Source organism: Natrix helvetica (genome assembly GCF_964273705.1).
Source record: "Natrix helvetica genome assembly, chromosome: 2".
In the NCBI taxonomy this organism is placed as follows: Eukaryota; Metazoa; Chordata; class Lepidosauria; order Squamata; family Natricidae; genus Natrix; species Natrix helvetica.
Window position 1 is genome coordinate 13,914,223 of NC_138552.1, and position 19,535 is coordinate 13,933,757.

The 19,535-nt window shown below is 44.9% G+C and overlaps 1 protein-coding gene across 1 annotated transcript in view; it reads right to left on the reverse strand.

Annotated features, from left to right (window-relative positions):
* MBD2 (methyl-CpG binding domain protein 2) overlaps nt 1-19,535 on the reverse strand; it is a 70,699-nt gene that overhangs the window by 12,052 nt on the left and 39,112 nt on the right. The window contains exons 4-5 of the mRNA XM_081942043.1: nt 6,219-6,309; nt 4,303-4,480 (exon numbers count right to left, since the gene is read on the reverse strand). Coding sequence (XP_081798169.1) covers nt 4,303-4,480; nt 6,219-6,309 — 269 coding nt within the window. The remainder of the gene's footprint in view (nt 1-4,302; nt 4,481-6,218; nt 6,310-19,535) is intronic.

Sequence of the window (19,535 nt, forward strand, 5' to 3'; positions counted from 1 at the left end):
TATCAGTGAAAATAGCACAGTATCAGAGTAGCAAATTTGGTATGTCTGAAAACACCAACAGGGTATTTTTAGGTCTGAAAGGCTTATCATCATTACCGTACTATCACTATAGTTATTCCACGGTGGACTGAAAAACTGAATCTACCACCTCCAACGCAGAAACCTCACCTGGTGCTGTTTGCAGAAGTTCCCCTCCTACAATGTGATATCGCAAGTACAAGGATGGGGCCCAAACCTTAGAATGTTTCAGCAGCTGAACCATTAATGATATCACACCTTGGTGTGGATTTGAATCATCAACTACCAGAGAGCCAACCGTGGTAGTTGATGATTCAACTTTGGCTGAAAAGCAGAGGTCGCTGGAGGAGGAACAGTTTAAAAACTAAAACATGGTGAAAACCAGAAAACCTCCTAACAAACTAACAGAAGCGCTATTTGTCCCCAGTTGTTCCATTCTTTTGACACTGTGTCTCTCCATAGAAGATAGAATCATCGGGCTGGAAAGGGAACTGGGGGTCTTCTAGTCCAACCCTCTGCTTCAAGGCTGGAGACCTTACATCATCCCAATTCAAATGGTTGTCTAAACTCTCCTTGAAAACTTTGGAGGGCCCACAATTCCAGGAGGCAGGGTACTCCATTAATTGTTCTTACTGTCAAAAAATTTCTCCTTACTTCTAGTTGTAATTGTCTTTAACTACGCCAGGAGCCACAGTGGCACAATGGTCAGAGTGCAGCACTGCAGGCTACTTCTGCTGACTGCCGGCTGCCTGCAATTTGGCAGTTCAAATCTCACCAGGCTCAAGGTTGACTCAGCCTCCCATCCTTCCGAGGTGGGTCAAATGAGGACCCTGATTGTTGGGGGCAAGAGGCTGACTCTGTAAACTGCTTAGAGAGGGCTGTAAAGCACTATAAAGCGGTATATAAGTCTAAGTGCTATTGATATTGATATTTCTTACTTCAAATCTCATAGACTCATAGGGCAGAAGGGACATTCAAAGTCTTCTAGTCCAGTCCCCTGTTCAAGCAGGAGACCCAATACCATTTCAGACAAATGGTTGTCTAATCTCTTCTTAAAATTCTCCAGTGATGGGCCACCCACAACACCAGGAGGCAAGTTATTCCATTGATTAATTGTTCTTGCTGTCAGAAAATTTCTCCTTACTTCTAGGTTGGATCTTTCTTGAAGAAACTTCCACCCATTACTTTTTCTCCTGCCCCCTGGTGCTTTGGGGAATAAGCCAATTCGCCCTTCTCTGTAGCAGCCCCTCAAATACTGGAAAACTGTTATCTTGTGCTTGATCTCTTTTAAATGTTGATAAATCCCCAACTTTAACATCAAAAATACAGTGATACAAGAAATATACATACATACATACATACATACATACATACATACATACATACATACATACATACGGGGCACTGCAAGCAAATTCAAGTCCATGGCACATCATTAGTTCTCTCTGAGGGCGATATATTCATGTGTCTGGCTAGGTCAGGGGTGGGCAACCTTAAACACTCAAAGAGCCACAAAGGTCCTAACCGGAAGCCCCCTGCTCAATTCTGGAGCTGACTGGAAGTCCGGTTCCCCCACCACAGAGTCTTTTCCTAGCACAGCATCCTTTTTCCTTTTACAGCTGGAAGTCCGGTTCCCCCACCACAGAGTCTTTTCCTAGCACGGCAACCTTTTTCCTTTTACAGCTGGAAGTCCAGTTTCCCCACCACAGAGTCTCTTCCTAGCACGGCATCCTTTTTCCTTTTACAGCTGGAAGTCCAGTTCCCCCACCACAGAGTCTCTTCCTAGCACGGCATCCTTTTTCCTTTTACAGCTGGAAGTCCAGTTCCCCCACCACAGAGTCTCTTCCTAGCACGGCATCCTTTTTCCTCTGCCTGTCTGAAGTCTGGTTCCCCCACCATAGAGTCTCTTCCTAGCGTGGCATCCTTTTTCCTTTTACAGCTGGAAGTCCGTTTCCCCCACTACAGAGTCTCCTCCTAGAATGGCATTCTTTTCCTCTGCCTGCTGGAAGTCCAGTTTCCCCACCATAGAGTCTCTTCCTAGTGCGGCATCCTTTTTCCTTTTACTGACCAGTGACAGGGAGCCGCAGCAGAGGGATGAAAGAGCCACATGTGGCTCCAGAGCCGTGGGTTGCTGACCCCTGGGCTAGGTTCTGTTTCCATAAGACTCCTGAAGGTTTGCAACCCCCCACTTCTGGTTGGGTCTATTTTGAAGGTGAATGAGGCTGCCTGTTTACTTCCAAAATCTTTTTTTTTTTACCAGAAGCTATCTCTTTCCAAATCAGATTGTAATTATTTTTTGTTAAAACATCTGAGTGAAAATCCCTACCCTTTTCTTTCTTCGCTTTGCAATGCTTTCAAAATATCCAGCATTTGGGGGAGTGGGCGTTTTATTGCTCAGTTTTCGCCTAACAAACACTATGGTTGTTTACCCAAAGCCCAGCATCTCAAAATTTGAAAACTTCAAAGGCTAGTATTTAAACATGCACTTAAGAATAATCTCAACCCCGAGATTCATAAATATCTGAAGCCCGGGTATCGGTATTTTGAAAACAGAGGAAAACGGAGCTAAAGAAGCTAACCAAATCCGGAGCACATTTCTTGCAGCAATTACCATGAGATCAGCAGGAAATCAATCACAGATAGCAGTAATAAAAGATGATCTGAGTCTTAAAAGCTAGAGGTAAATGGAGCATTTAAAAAGAAAAACGAAGCATAATCAAATTGGACTTGGTGGTGCAAGATTGGGAATATGCCCTCTCATAACTCCTAAGGCATGCTCTGATGGTTTACTTCTTTGTTTATGAGCCATCCCCAAGTGAACATTGTGTCAGCAAAAGCTGGGAAGGAAGGAAGATGAAGGAAGGAAGAATAGAGAAAGAGAGAGGAAGGAAGGAAGGTGACAGGAGGGAGGGGGAAGGAAGAAAGAGAGAAAGAGAGGGAGGGAAAGAAGTGGAACGAGAGGGAAGTAGCAGGAGAGAGGGAGGGAGGGAGAGAAGAGGGAAGGGGAGAGAAGAGGGAAGGGAAGGGAGGGAGGGAGGACAGAGAAAGAGGGAGGAAGGAAGGTGGCAGGAGGGAGAGGGAAGGAAGAAAGAGAGGGAGGAAGGAAGGAAGGGGAAAGAGAGGGAGGTAGCAGGAGAGAGGGAGGGAGGGAGAGAGGAAGGAAGGAAGGAAGGGAAGGAAAGGGAAGGAAAGGGAAGGAAAGGGAAGGAAGGAAGGAGGATGAAGGAAGGAAGAATAGAGAAAGAGGGAGGAAGGAAGGTGGCAGGAGGGAGGGAGAAGGAAGAAAGAGAGAAAGAGAGGGAGGGAGGAAGTGAAGGAAGGGGAAAGAGAGGGAGGTAGCAGGAGAGAGGGAGTGTGGTAGAGAGGAAGGAAGGGAAGGGAAGGAAGGAAGAATAGAGAAACAGGGTGGAAGAAAGGAAGGCAGGAGGGAGGGTGGAGAAAGAAAGAGAGAAAGAGGGAAGAAGGAAGGGGAAAGAGTGGGAGGTAGCAGGAGAGAGTGAGGGAGGGAGAGAGGAAGGAGGGAAGGAAGGGAAGGAAAGGGAAGGAAGGAGGATGAAGGAAGGAAGTATAGAGAAAGAGGGAGGGAGGAAGGTGGCAGGAGGAGGGGGAAGGAAAAAAGAGAAAAAGAGAAAGAGGGAGGAAGGGAAGGAAGGGGAAACAGAAGGAGATAGCAGGAGAGAGGGAGGGAGGGAGAGAGGAAGGAAGGAAGGAAGGGAAGGAAGGAAGGAAGGGGAAGGAAGAGAAAGAGGGAGGGAGGGAGGAAGGAAGGTGGCAGGAGGGAGGGGGAAGGAAGAAAGAGAGACAGAGAGGTTTCTTTTTTTTAAAAAAAAAGGATACCCACAGAAAACAGAGTGCATTTTTCTCTGACACCACCAAGGCACCATCCAAACATACAGTGATGCAACTCCCAAGATTTTTGATGAAGACACCTGAGGGACACAGATTGGAAAGAACCAAAGAAACGGGCTAACTGGGATGAAACTTGGATTCTGGCTGTCTAGGGAATTCAATACAATAAATACAATAGTAGAGTTTGAAGGGACCTTGGAGGTCGTCTAGTCCAACCCCCTGCCTAGGCAGGAAACCCTATACCGTTTCAGACAGATGGCTATCCAACATCTTCTTAAAGACTTCCAGAGTTGGGGCATTCACAACTTCTGGAGGCAACTTCTGTTCCACTGATTAATTCTAGGAGTTGAAATCCACAAGTTGCCCAGGTTGACTTTGCAGGTCTCCAGAGAGAGTCCAGCGTGTGGCAGGGAACCAGGCCTGTGAAGGACTCACCTAATGTCTTCATCCGTAACAATGAAGGCTTTGCAGAGAGGCTGCGATGTGTTTAACCACACCGCTGGGTTTTTTTCCACGGCGGCCGAGAGCTGTCCTGTGATGGGCGCCGAACTCGTGTGCAATGCGCTGGCCACCGCCGACAAGAGGGTGTCGTCACTGTTCCCGGGGCCCACTCCTAGAGAGCAAATGCAAAAGTGGCTCATTAAAACATGGCATATTCAGAGGGGCGGATTTGCAATCAAAAATGCCAAATAAAATAGCTGCCCCCAAGACAACGCTTAGCGTGAGCTCCGTTTGTTAACAAGCAAATTCTACCTGTAATTAGGGGAGGGCTGCAGGCAGTTCGCAGAAGTTCGGGAGAACCTCTAGCTAAGATTCTGTGCAGTTCAGAGAACCCCCAAATCCCACTCCTGGCTGGCCCTGCCCACCCCACCCCTCCCAGGAATCCCCACGCGGCTCATTTTGGATGCAGATAAGTGCAGGGTGCGCATGGAGGCTCGGGGAGGGCAGAAAATGGGCCTACCGGAAGTTGAGAAGGGGGGAAATGGGCCCGTTTCCAGCCTGCAGAGGGTCTCCGGAGCCTGTGGGAGGCCATTTTCACCCTCCCAGAGGTTCAAGGAAAGCCTCCAGAACCTGGGGTGGGCAAAAACATCGCCCCTACTGGGGCGCAGAAGGCCAACTAGGCCATGCCCACCCAGCAACCGGGCAGAGAACTCCTTGCTAAAATTTTGAAGCCCACCCCTGCCTGTAATTGATATAATGCAAGTAGTCCTCAACTTACAAGCACAGCGAAACCCAACACTTCTGTCCCTAAGTGAGACAGGTGTTCAGTGAGTTTTGCCCCATTTTACGACCATTCTTGTCACCGTTGTTAAGTGAAATCACTGCAGTTGTTAAATTAGTAACATGGTTGATAAGTGAATCTGGCTTCCCTCACTGACTTGGCTTCTTTAAAAGGTGGTCACATGACTCCAGGACACTGCAACCATCATAAATGTGAGTCAGATGCCCAGCATTCAAATGTAAATCACGTGACCATGGGGATACTTGCCAGAAGGACCTAAAAGGTGGATCACTGATCCCGGGACACTCACTGCAACCGTCATAAATGTGAACCAATTGCCAAGCATCTGGATTTTCGTCATGTGACCACGGGGATGCTGCAATGGTCGTAAGTGTGAAAAATGGTCATAAGTCACTTTTTTCAGTGGCGTTGTAACTGTGAATGGTCACTAAGCGGACCGTTGTAGATTGAGGACTCCCTGCAGTCTTTTAGAACAGTGTCTTTTTTCAAATTTGGCAACTTCAACTCCCAGCATTTCCCGGATGGGATGCGCGAACAGATTTCCTGCACTTCAGTTCATGGATTACCACTAAATCCATCTGCTCAAAGGGATCTATCAGGGGTGAAATGCTACCGGTTCGGACTGGTTCACCCAAACCGGTAGCAAAAAATGGTTCACAGAGTCGGTACTAAAAAATATTTTTAAAAGTTTTTTAAAAAAGTTCCAACGATCGCACAGCCAAAAATGCAAGGGGGGGGGTGAGAAAGAAAGAAGGAAAGAAAGAGAGTGAGAGAGAGAAACAGAGAGAGAAACAGAGAGAAAGAAAGGAGAAAGAAAGAAAAAGAAAGAAAGGGAGGGAGGGAGAGAGGGAAAAAGGAGAGGGAGGAAGGACTACAAACCTGGCATTAGAAGCAGCTTCAGAGGATAATCCAAAGCTGGAAGGGACCGGGAGGTCATCTAGTCCAACCCTGCTCCAGTAGGATATTGTTAAAGTGAGTTTCTGTCCTTTGATTCCCCCAGTTACATGACTACATAGTCCCATGACCCCCACCAAGCCACGCCCACAGAACCGGTAGTAAAAAAAAAATTTAGATTTCACCACTGGATCCCTTAAAACCTCAACATTACCTTGAAGGCCTTTAGGAAGCTCCATGGATTTAATGATTTGCTCACTGACATCTGACGCACTTAAGCCTTGAAGCCTCTTCTCCCAGAAAAGCTAAAAAAGATTTTAAAAAACAACAACTATGATTAATGGGCACCATAATTATTCGTTAATATACATGCACACAGCCATACAAGGAGCCCTGGGCTTAAAACCAGAAGAGGGATCGGAAAAATCTGAAAGTGATTTGATGGATAAGCGAAGTGTCATGTGACCACATCTCTTTTTATGGTCTTTTTTTGCCACCGTCGTTAAGCAAGTTGGCTGGGGACATTAAGGGAGACATCACCTGATCATGACTTGCAACTTTGCCTGCCGGCTTCCCCGTTGACTTTGTCAGAAGCCGGCAGGGACAATCACAAGTGACAACCCTCTTGATTGGAGGGATGCATTCCTATCATGCTTCCCCTAAAATAAGACCCACCCCAACAAGAAGCCCTTTCATGTTTTTGAATGCACGTGCTCAAATTAAGCCCTACCCCCAAATTTGCCCTAATTAAGACCCCGGATCAATCCGGAGCTCTGTTTATCGGCTGCAGAGGGCTTTCCAGAAGGCTCTGATGGCAAAATGGAGGCCAGGGGTGACACATGCGAGCAGTGGCAGGCAGCCGCAGAAGTGGGCCGGCAGCTGGCTCCTACTGGGGAGGGGCTCAGATGCTGCCGCCGTTAGGTGAGTCAATAATTTGACCCCTCCGCTGTTATAATATGTAATATTAGATACATTGACCCCTTACTATAATTTTCTGTTATGGAATAACTAATAGGAATAACTCTGGTTTGAGTTCTAACCTTTGTCCGGTCATTTCTTCCAACCACATCTGGACATTTCCCCCCCCCCAAAAAAAATCACTTTTTTACATGTCCACCACATGTGGTAGTAAGTAAGAATGGTATATGCCCAACAATGGAAAAGTCAGGGTGTACCTTCAGAGAGGGAATTAATAAATAATATATTTTTACGTGCAGAAATGGACAAGTTGACACTAGAAATTAAAAACAAAGGAGAATCTGAATAAAACGATATATGGGATAGGTTTTACCATTTGTTGGAAATGAGAGGCGGTAGTTGGAACCAGAAGTAATTTGGATTTGTGAATATGGCAAGTAATGCAATGTACGTAATATATGTAAACACAAATGAGTATATTGACTCGAATATATCTATATGTATAATTAGTCATTCATCGTAAGAGGACAACATATGATAATATTTGTATAGTTTGGGCTGTACACTTTAATATGTATGGTGGAGATAACGCCAAGATGGTTGCACTGTGTCCGATATTTTAATAAGAAATGAATAAATAAATTTTCTAAATAATAATATTAATAATAATAAGTCAATGATGCATTTTTGAATGTTCAGTTGACTGAGTTTCTTGTTTAATGAATAAAGTAATAATAATAATAATAATAATAATAATAATAATAATAATAATAATAATAATAATCTTATATTTTAAGAAGGTACTTGGTTGATACCTAGGACGCTGGCAGCAAACCATATCAACCATTAGCACCAGTCACTGGTATTTGTGATGTATTTTTGAATGTTCAATTGGCTGAGCTTCATGTTTAATGAATAAAGAAAATAATAATAATAATAATAATAATAATAATAATAATAATAATAATAATAATAATAATAATAGTAGTAGTAGTAGTAGTAGTAGTAGTAGTAGTAGTAGTAGTAGTAGTAATAAACAACTGGCTGCTGTGATACAATTGTATAATAATAATAATAATAATAATAATAATAATAAGTGGTGGTGGTGGTGGTGGTGGTAGTAGTAGTAGTAGTAGTAGTAGTAGTAGCAGTAGCAGTAGCAGTAGCAGCAGTAGTAGTAGTAGTAGTAGAAGTTGTAGCTGGCTGAGTTTCATGTTTAATGAATGCTGTGATGGTCATAAGGGTGAGGACCGATAATAAGTCAGATTTTTTTCAGTATCATTGTAAGTTCAGTCCCTGAATGAATAGTTGCAGGTTGAGGACCACTTATATATAAAAATACTACAAGTTGCTGTCTCATGCACAGGTTGAAAGGAGCCCTCTACAAACACCATCCAACCATCTAAAAAGTCCCCATTTTTCCATGGCATTCCAGAAAAATGTGACACGGTGGCTCAGTGGCTAAGACGCTGAGCTTTTCAATCAGAAAGGTCAGCAGTTCCAATCCCTAGCGCCACGTAATGGAGTGAGCTCCCATTACTTATCCGAGCTTCTACCGACTTGGCATTTCAAAAGCATGTAAAAATGCAAGGAGAAAAAATAGGAACCACCTTTGGTGGGAAGGTAACAGTGTTCTGTGTACCTTCGGCGTTTAATCATGCCAGCCACATGACCTTGGAGACATCTTTGGACAGCGCTGGCTCTTCGGCTTTGAAACGGAGATGAGCACCACCCCCTAGAGTCGGGAACGACTAGCACATATGTGTGAGGGGAACCTTTACCTTTACTTTATTCCAGAAAACAAAACATGAACATTCCCATTTGGGGAGGCAGACAAAGAAATCAAGGGAATGCTCAGCCGGGCAATTCATTATTTAAACAATCCTTTTTCACAGACCTACTTTTTCTCTCTCTCTCTCCCTATCTGTCATAATTAATCATCCTCCGTGGTTACTTTCCGCTCCTTTTTCCACACACAAGCTAGCAGGCACCCTTTTTAAAGCAGCCTGCACAGCGCAAAAGCGAGATGTAATGATAAATGCACAGTTGGGGTTTTTTTACAGGTGGTTGGAAAAACCGCAAGCATTAGCAGCCCAGACAGGCCTGGCTAAGAATGGAATCGCAACCCGTGTGGGAGGCAGCAAAAATTAAAAAAAACCCACTTTCAAAGGTCATTACCGAAACTGCTATTTGCATGGCCAAAAAAAAAAAAAAAATCTCACTGCCTCCATCGACATTTCCACCCCCTCAAATAGCAGCTTCAAAGGAGGCGCTTAGAACCGAGCATGGGAAATAAAGGGTTAATCTACCCAACACACACACATACACACACAACCATACTTCCTTCCTGCTGCAAATTTGACATTTAGCTGTCACCTCCGGTCAATGCAAATCATTAGGCTAATAATGCAAATATGAACTTCATGCCCTACAGAGCGGGGTTCCAGGGGGGCTTAAAACTCTGCAACAGGGTTGTCAGAGCGATGCTTGATAAGCCCGATGGGGATTGAAGTCTGGTGAGAGATGACGGTTGGATGAGAATCTGGGTTGAATGGCCTAAAGCAGGGATGTCTAACCTCAGCAACTTTGAGACTTGTGGACTTCAACTCCCAGAATTCCCTTTCCAGTGATGGACATCCCTATCCTAAAGCACTGTGGACTTTCTTTAAAGAGTGGTTTGGATTGGATTGGATTGGATTGGATTGGGGTGGGATGGGATGGGATGGGATGGATTGGATTGGATTGGGATGGGATGGGATGGATTGGATTGGATTGGGATGGGATGGGATGGGATGGGATGGGATGGATTGGATTGGTTGGGATGGGATAGGATGGGATGGATTGAATTGGATTGGATTGGATTGGGATGGGATGGGGTAGGATGGGATGGATGGGATGGGATGGATTGGATGGGATGGGATGGATTGGATTGGGTTGGGTTGGGTTGGGTTGGGTTGGGTTGGGTTGGGTTGGATTGGATTGGATTGGATTGGAATGGAATGGAATGGAATGGAATGGAATAGAATAGAATAGGGAATGGGAATAGGAAGAAGAGAAGAGAAGAGAAGGGAAGGGAAGGGAAGAGCTTTATTGGCCAAGTGTGATTGGACACACAAAGAATGTGTCTCCGGTGCATAAACTCTCAGTCTAGTTCTTTAGTTTGGGTTTAACGCATTGTAGGAACATAGGCATATCTCTATAAACCAGGCTTAAAGCAGCTACATCTGCTGCATGAATCCAGCCAAACTGTGATGCAGACCAAATCTGCCCCAGATCATTCATAGCAGTGAGATCCTATCCTGATAAACTATTGTTTTTCAATGTTTTAGCACAGTGATGGCTAACCTTTTTGTTGTCATGTGCCGAAAACATGTGCACGTGTAACACTGCGTGCGAGAGCACACCCATAATGCAATGCACACGCGACCACTCCCACTCTCATACGCTCCGTCCCTGCACTGCTATCATGTCACCCCTAGTTCTTCTTTTCTCTAGACTAGCCATACCCAATTCCTCCAACCGTTCTTCGTAGGTTTTAGTCTCCAGGCCTTTAATCACCTTAGTTGCTCTTCTCTGCACTTTTTCCAAAGTCTCAACATCTTTTCTGTAACGTGGTAACCAAAACTGGGTGCAGTATTCCAGGTGTGGTCTTCCTAAGGCTTTATAGAGAGATTCTAATACTTCATGTGATTTTGATTCTACGCCTCTGTTTACACAACCAAGGGTGGTATTAGCTTTCTTTGGCCACTTTTGACACTCTCTGCCCCACTCCAGTCTCAAATGAAAATCTATGAACTATATGCAAATTCAGCATTCCTCTAAAGACAATCCTCAACTAACAACATTGTTACGGCATTGACAACCAGTATTTGCGTCCACAACTATGAGCATGCCCTCGGTCATATAATCAACATTTCAGGTGCTAGGCAACCAGCACATATTTACAATGGTCGCAGTGTCCTGGGGTCAGGTCAGGGGTGGGATTCAGGCAATTCACACCAGTTTGGGTAGCTCCAGTAGCTTCGACAATCAGGTGGGCCTTGCCCACCCCTGCGCTTTACTTACCTATATCCTCTTAGCCAGGGGTGTCCAAACTTGGGAACTTTAAGACTTGTGGACTTCAACTCCCAGAATTCTGGGAGTTGAAGTCCACAAGTCTTAAAGTTTCCAAGTTTGGACACCCCTGCTCTTAGCTGATCTGTGCAGCAGAGCAGATTGCCGTTTCTCAGCTGTGTTACTCCCCAGAAGTAACGTGGAAGGTAAGTTTTGTTAGAACTGTGCAAGCATGCAGCGCGCATCAGGCGCGGGCATGCACAGAGCACTTGTACACGGAGCACGCGCTCACCGAACCGGTTGTTTAACCAGCAGGATCCCACCACTGGATCATGTGCTCATCATTTCCTCACCAGCTTCCAACAAGCAAGGTCAATGAGGGAAGCATGATTTGCTTAACAACTGCAGTGATTTGCTTAACAACCATGCCCTTCCCCCTAAAAAAAGGTTGAAAAAAATCTGGTAGAACTCACTTAACAACTGCCTTGCTTATCAACAGAAATTCTGATCCCAACCGCTGTTACAAGTCAAGGACTTATAAGTAACTGTGTTGTTCATTAAAGTAGCTTCCTTTTTCAGCTAACTACAGGTAGCCCTCAACTTACGACCACAACTGAGCCCAAAATGTATGTCGCTGAGTGAGAAATGTGTTCAGTGAGTTTCGCCTCGTTTTACGATTTTTCTGCCATGTTTGTTAAGTGAATCACTACAGTTGTTAAATAGGTAACACGGCTGTTAAGGGAATCTGGTTTCTCCCTTGACTTTGCTCATCAGAAGGTCGCAAAAGGGGATCACGAGGCCCTGGGACCACTTCAACCATCATAAATGTGAATCCATTGCCAAGTATCCAAAGGCGAATGAAGTGATCGTGGGGATACTGCAAGAGTCATAACTGTGAAAAATGGTCGTAAGCAAGAGTAAGCTGCTATGGGTTGGTTTGGCTTTGGGAGAACCCGTAGCTAATGTTATGGCTGGTTCAGAGAACCTTCAAATCCCACCCCTGGCTGGCCCCGCCCACCCCTTCCCTCCCCTTTTACCCACCCCTCCCCTCCCCTCCTACCCACCCCTCCCCTCCCCTCCTACCCACCCCTCCCCTCCTACCCACCCCTCCCCTCCCCGGAGTCTCCACGTGACCCATTTTGGATGTCAAGTAAGTGCAGGGCCCACACGGAGGCTTAGGGAGGGGGAGGAACAGACCTCCCAGAAAACCTCCAGAGCCCAGTGGAGGTAGTTTTTGCCCTCCCGGAGGATTGAAGAAAGCCTCCGGAGCCTGGGGAAGGCCAAAATACCCCCACCCACTGTAGTGCAGGAGGCTGACTAGGCCACGCCCACCATGGCCACGCCTTCCCAGAAAACCAGGCAGAGAAGCCGTTGCTGAAATTTTTGAAGCCCATCCCTGGTCGTAAGTCACTTTTTTCAGTGCCGTTGCAACTCCAAACAGTCGCTAAGAAAACTATTATATGCCGAGGACTATCCCTACATAGACCTGGGGAAAAAGTTGTGGCTGCATTAAGGAACTGATTACACAGCGCTTGAAACAGCTACACATTTGTTCTACGTTTTCTTAAAAGCCAGGGAAAAAAATAGGCAAACTTTAAGGAATAGCCGAAGCTCTATATTCACGTGAGACCTTCTTCCAAATTGTTTTGAACTATACATGCAGCCCTTGTAATTATTCAGCCGACATTAATTACTCATTAGGAAAAGGACAATACGTTTCTAATCCCATTGCGTTTAGCTGAAGCAGGAACACAAGCGATACTAGTATTTTCATTTGCCATTTGCATGATTACTGGAAGGACTTTATAAAATGCTCTCATTAGTTTTAAATCAATTTAGGATACAATTATGTCAAATGTTATGTGATCCCCGAAGGGCACGCCTGGATTGATAATGTGACGGATGAGATTTGTATGTTAATGTAATTGCTTGCCTGCAATGCTCCCTGTGCAAATCATTAATACTTCATTGTCCAATTAACATCAATTTTAAGTCAATCATGATACAAACCGCTGGGGTCACGAAGCTTCACTCACTATTTACACATTTAGCACAACTTAATTATTTTGTTGCCGGTTTTCTTTTGTCTTAAAGATCAATTGTTTGCTATTTCAAAAAAAAAAAAAATAGAAATGGCACCAGCTGGAAGAGGGGGGGAAAACAAATGACTTATTTGGTTGCACAAGTTAGTTCTGTAGCAAGATCAGTTGCTTAAAAGGGAATGCCTGAAGTGACCTTATAACAGGTTGAATTGTTTGTTCACGCAGGTTGGAATCCTATGTAAATGACAGTAGAGGGGATTCTGGCTGAATGCTGAAGAATATGTCCTTCCCGTAGTCATGCACAAATAAGATGCACCTTTTTCCCTCAAAAAAGAGGCTGAAAATCTGGGTGCATCTTATACACTGCATACAGCATTTTTGGCCTTCCGAAACCCCATCCCCTTTGCAAAAATGGCCATGCATAGCCTTTAAGAAGTTTTTAGAGTGCTCCTGAGGGCTGGGGAGGGAAGAAATTAACAAAAAATGGGCCGTTTTTTGCTTGTTTTTGACCCCCAGCCCCCAGGAGCAGTCTATAAGCCTCCTAAAGGCTATTCATGCCCTTTTTTAAAACAAAAAACAGCCCCATTTTTGAAAGGTCTGCAGAGTACAAAACCTTTTTTTTTAATTTGCCTTTCAAAATCTTGGTGCATCTTATACTCTGGTGCATCTTATACTCCAAAAAATACAGTAATTGAGGGCGGTAGGAATCTTCCACCGTTGTGAGAAGCTAGGCAAGCATTACAAAAAATACTTTCATTTGGATCCTAGCATTGGGAGCTAGTAGGATGGGTTTCCTATTTCTGTGATTTCATCTTGCCTGCCACTATGTTCTGATCTAGGCTTCCCCAAAAAGCACGAGACAGAGTCCTGGTCCTGACAAAACCCCTTTTATTAAATGCATGTGAATAAGTAATATTTATCAGAACAGACCTTATCTATCTTGTAAAGCTGCCATGTAAATATTTTCCAAATGAGGTGCTGTGTGCAAGGAAACACTTGGCACAGAGTCTCTGAGATTCACGGACAGATCATCACACTCCTGAAACGAATCTAACGACCGAACAAACAAATTGTTTCCTGCAAAAGCCCACTTCCCTTTTGCTCCTCTTTTATTTCCTACGGGAGGGCCCATCACCTTCCACCTGTGACTTTACTCCCAAGTTGATCCTGATTTCTTAACTGTTCTTTTCTTCTGGCAGCTCTGCACACTGGGAACAGGCTCCAGCTGTTCCTCTGCCTCACTGCTATCTAGCTCCGAAGGCAGCTGAGAACTGCCAGACGACCTTGGCCCCGTCTCTGCCTCCGATGCAGAGCCCTCGTCCGAGCCTTCCCCAGCCTCCAGGACTGGCCCATGTTCCTCCCCAACCTCCTCCTGTCTGACTCTGCTACCAACTGCAATGACCACTGACGGGCCACAACATATAAGTCTTCCTTGGTCTTCTTGCCCAACCTGGCTCTTTCCACATCTACTAAAGTTTCATTCTCATCACTAGCTAACATCGATGAATGAATGACTCAATCAATCAAACAACCAAACAATCAATCTATGAAATATTGAAAGTCCTACATATCTGGAAGACCATAGGTTGAGGAAAAAAATATGTCACACAAACTTTTCTGTTTGGTCTTTACTGGGGGATATGCTGTGGAAAAAGCTCCTAAACTTTCAGCAGACAAAGCATGTAGTCTGCAAAGGAGCTATTTAAATCATCTCCTTCTCGGAGAAATTAGGGGAGCTGGAAAAATTCAGTAATTCTGCCAGGAGGAAAACTTGGGAGCACTTGCAGGACTGAACAGAAAGCCAATGAACATGTTTTTCATCCCAGAGGCGAAGAAACCCATGCTACAACTTTGCTCTTAAAAGGCAAAGCATGTAAAGTCCTGGGGGTGTTGGGAGAATTTAGCCAAGCCTAGCTTAACCTGCAGCATTCCCAACCTATACGTTCTTCTCCATCTTTGTTCCACCACGCTCATACAGATAGTCCTCTCGACTTAAAGACACTATTGGGACCAGAATTTCTGTGGTTAAGCAAGGTGGTTGTTAAGTGAATCATTCCCAACTGTGCTACCTTTTTGCAACATTTGTTAAGTGAATCACTGCAGTTGTTAAGGGAGTCATATGGTCTTTAAGCAAATCAGGCTTCCTCCATTAATTTTGCCTGTTGGAAGCCAGTTGGCAAGATTGCAAATGCAATTGGAAATATGGAATAACAGAGTTGGAACGGACCTTGGAGGTCTTCTAGTCCAACTCCCTACTCAAGCAGGAGACCCTATGCCCGTGATGGCGAAACTATAGCACGCCTGCCATAGGTGGCATGCAGAGTCCTCTCTGCGAGCACACCAGCTGTTGCCACAGCCCAGCTCCACCGCACATGTGTGCATGCCTCCCACCGGCCAGCTGGTCTTTGGGTCTCTGCCGCGCATGCGCAAAGGTGGGATACATGCAGGAGACATGTGTGTCCCGCATAAGAGGGCGGGAGAAAGAGACAGACACAACGAGACAGAAAGACAAGAGAGAAATATTATAGCTAGTTAGCTAGAGGATGGATGGGTGGGTGGAAGGATGGAGATAGATGATAGATAGATGATAGATGATAGATAGATAGATAGATGATAGATAGATAGATAGATAGATAGATAGATAGATAGATAGATAGATAGATAAGATGATAGATAAGATGATAGATAGGTAGGTAGGTAGGTAGGTAGGTAGGTAGGTAGGTGGGTGGGTGGGTGGGTGGATGGATGGATGGATGGATGGATGGATGGATGGATGGATGGATGATAGGTAGGTAGGTAGGTAGGTAGGTAGATAGATAGATAGATAGATAGATAGATAGATAGATAGATAAGATGATAGATAGATGATAGGTAGGTAGGTAGGTAGGTAGGTAGGTAGATAAATAGATAGATGATAGATAGATAGATAGATAGATAGATAGATAGATAGATAGATAGATAGATAGACAGACAGACAGACAGACAGACAGACAAACACCATTTAATAAGATGGGAGGGAGGAGAGAGAGAGAGAGAAACTTTCTACGAAGGTAGTCATGAAAAAAGAAAGTACACTCTCTTTGAGTTCTTTATTTTACATATCATATAAATAGTAAATCTATGTAATGGACATAGTAAAAAACCATCCAGTCCTTTGCCATTCTTAAAAGTAGGTAAATACAAGCTCAGGTGAACAACAAAACATGACATATCACACCATGTTATTATTTATCTTGCAAAGAGAAAGCCAAAAGGATGTACTCTCTCTTTCACAAGACTGGAAGTGCAAAAAAAAAAAATTCAATAGCAAAAGTTTATTTCATTTTCGCCACATTTAAAAGGCTAAGTATAGAAGGGAAAGGTTCGTTAGGGACTATATGCTCCCCACATATTTAACAGGATTGAATAAAAAAACTCAAAAAGTTGATTTGCAAAAGACGCCGCCGTTAATGGTAACCTTAGTTTTAGGTTTGAATGCTGCAGAAATCCAATAAACCTGGTAAATTTACACAAGAACCCAGCAGTGGGTTAATTCAGTTTCTACTTTATGGGTTCCCGGATAAACACAGCTCATGTTGTTCAGCTTATCGTATTTTTCGGAGTATAAGACACACCGGAGTATAAGATGCCCCAAGGTTTTGAAGAGGCAAATTTAAAAAAAAGTTTTTGCACTCTGTAGACCTCCCCAAAATGGCCCATTTTTTTTAAAGGCATGGGGGCGGGGGGGGGGGGCAAAAACAAGCAAAAAATTGCATGCATAGCCTTTAGGAGGCTTAGAGAGTGCTCCTGGGGGATGGGTGGCAAAAGTGGCCCAGCCCCCTGGAGCTCTTTGAAAGCCTCCTACAGGGTCTGTGTGGCCATTTTGGTGAAGGGGGCGGGGTTTAGGGAGGCAAAAAATGCTATATTCGGTATATAACAGGGATGGCGACCCTTTTTTGGCTCGTATGCCACAAGTGGGGGGAGCACAGGGGGGTCGTGTGCGGGCGTGCCGCACCCATAATGCAATGTGCGACTTCCCCAGTAGGCATGCGTGCACAACGCGCGACCCCCCCATTTTTACATGCTTTTTTCGCCCTCCCCAGGCTCCAGAGGCTTTATAGGAGCCTGGGGAGGGCGAAAAGAGCCTCCCCCACCCCCCCGGAGGCCCTCCGTAGGCTTCAGGGACTGTCCGGAGGCTTCCCTGAAGCCTTCGGAACGCTTATAACGACCCTCCGTGCAAACTGGAAATGGCATCAGGGAAGCCTCCGGACGGTCCTTGAAGCCTTCGGAATGCTTAAAACAACAAACCAGAAGTGACGTTTTAAGCATTTCGAAGGCTTCAGGGAAACCTCCTGACGGTCCCTGAAGCCTCCGGAGGCCCTCTGGGAATGGCGGGGGAGGCTCTTTTCGCTCTCCCCAGGCTCCTATAAAGCCTCTGGAGCCTGGGGAGGGCAAAAAATGGCTTTTGAAAAGGTGAACTCAGCTGGCCAGCGCGCGCATGCGCGCTGGCCAGCTGACAGGGCAGCGCCTCATGTGCCCTGACAAATGGCTCTGCGTGTCACCTGTGGCACGCGTGCCATATGTTCGCCATCACTGGTATGTAAGATGCATCCAGATTTTCAGCCTCTTTTTTGAGGGAAAAAGGTGCGTCTTATACTCCGAAAAGTACGGTACTTCACTACTGATTTTTTTTTTTTTTTTGTAAAGCAACTTTTCCCAAACGTGGTACTCTCCAGAATTTAACTTTTAAAATCCTAAACAACAGCCCTGCTAGTTAAGAAATTCTGGAGATGTAATCTTACTATGGGATCGTAAAATCTAGCACATTTCAAAGGGACCATCGTTCCATTATCACACCTCATCTTCTCCTTGTTGAGGTGGGCCAGCCTCTTTTCCATTTGCAGCATCACACATTTCTGAAAGCTATCCTCAAAAAAAAAAAAGAAAAAAGAAAAGAAAAGAAACCAAAAGTTTCTTTCCCCACCATCAAGGGTGCCGCTTCGGACCAGTTCAGGCGAACCTCATGTTAATTTTAATCTGGTTCGCTGAACCAGTAGTTGCAAGGACTGGCTGACCCCACCCACCCCACCCCTCCCCTCCCAGGAGTCTCCACGCGGCCTGTTTTGGATACCAGGTAAGTGCAGGGCCCGCACGGAGGCTCTGGGAGAGCAGAAAACAGGGCCCCAAGAAGTTCCAGAAGTCTGGAAACAGGCCCATTTCCAGCTTCCGGAGCTCGGAGGGAGGCCGTTTTCACCCTCCTGGCACAAGGAAAACCTCCGTAGCCTGGGGAGGGTGAAAACGCCGCCCCCACTGCCATGGTGCAGGAGGCTGAGTAGGCCACTCCCACCCAGCAACTGGTTGCTAACATTTTTGAATCCTACCGCTGCCCACCACCCCATTTTCACCATCTCACTGTGTTACCTCAATATTAGCTTCAACAACATCAGAATTTTTGGGGTCTCCAAAAAGGACATCCTGTAAAATTAAGACCCGCTTGATAACACTGCCCACTGAAGAAGAAACACTATAGTTAGAAATGAGCAGATTGGGTTGCGCTGACATTCAGCTGCCTACTCTCGATTATAGAATTCATGTTTATGCCGTTCTATTCAGAGCTGTATTTAAAAGCAATCATCTTCTTTCTGTGGCTTTAAACATAGGCTTTCCCAAGTGGGCTGGAGTGCTTTCAGATCTCAAGAGGATAAACAGAGACTAGTTCTAAAGATATTTTGCCTTCCTCGCCTGCTGGTTATATCCTCAGAAAGGAATGGAGCAGAAAAGGAAATAAAGAGTTTTCAAATGCTCAGCATGTGCGAATTGAGGGATATCTTTTTATCCTGGTAATGGATGGTGGAGGGATAGAATTCTAAATTACCAGGAATCGGCTGAAAATCAAATAATCTCATAGCTAACGCTGGCTGGGGAAAAAAAATGTCCATGTCTCCAAAGTCTCTGAAATAGGAGTAACTGTTGATTTGGAAGACCTTGGTCTTCCTCAACACTTAAAAGGTGGACTTTAAAACTTCTCCAGAAGCTGACACAAATTGTAATTTTGTGGGCGTAGAAGTGGGGAGGTGTTGAATTCATTGTCAAGCATTAGGCAAAGATAAAATCTCACTGGAGTCAGACTCAAGAGTTACTCCTGCAGGGAAACTCTATAGTATATTTTTCCTTAAATGTTTCATTATTTTTTCATGGGAATATAGGTAGTCCTTGTTTAATGACGACAATTGGGACTGGTAACTAGGTCATTAAGTGAAGCAACAGCTAAGTGAAATGTCTGTGGGGATTCTCGGTCATCCAGGTCCTGGTTGTCCCAAAGGTGTTTTTTCAAGAGGCAACTGGACTTTCTTGTTTTTCTTTGAAGATGTTTCACTTCTCATCCAAGAAGCTTCTTCAGCTCTCTGACTTTCTGGTCAGAAAGTCCAGTTGCCTCTTGAAAAATCACCTTTGGGACAGGTAAGTGAAATGGCAACATTGCTCACAATCTTACTTAGCGTTCCTTTGCTTTACAGACCTGTGAAAGTCATGAAGGTGAA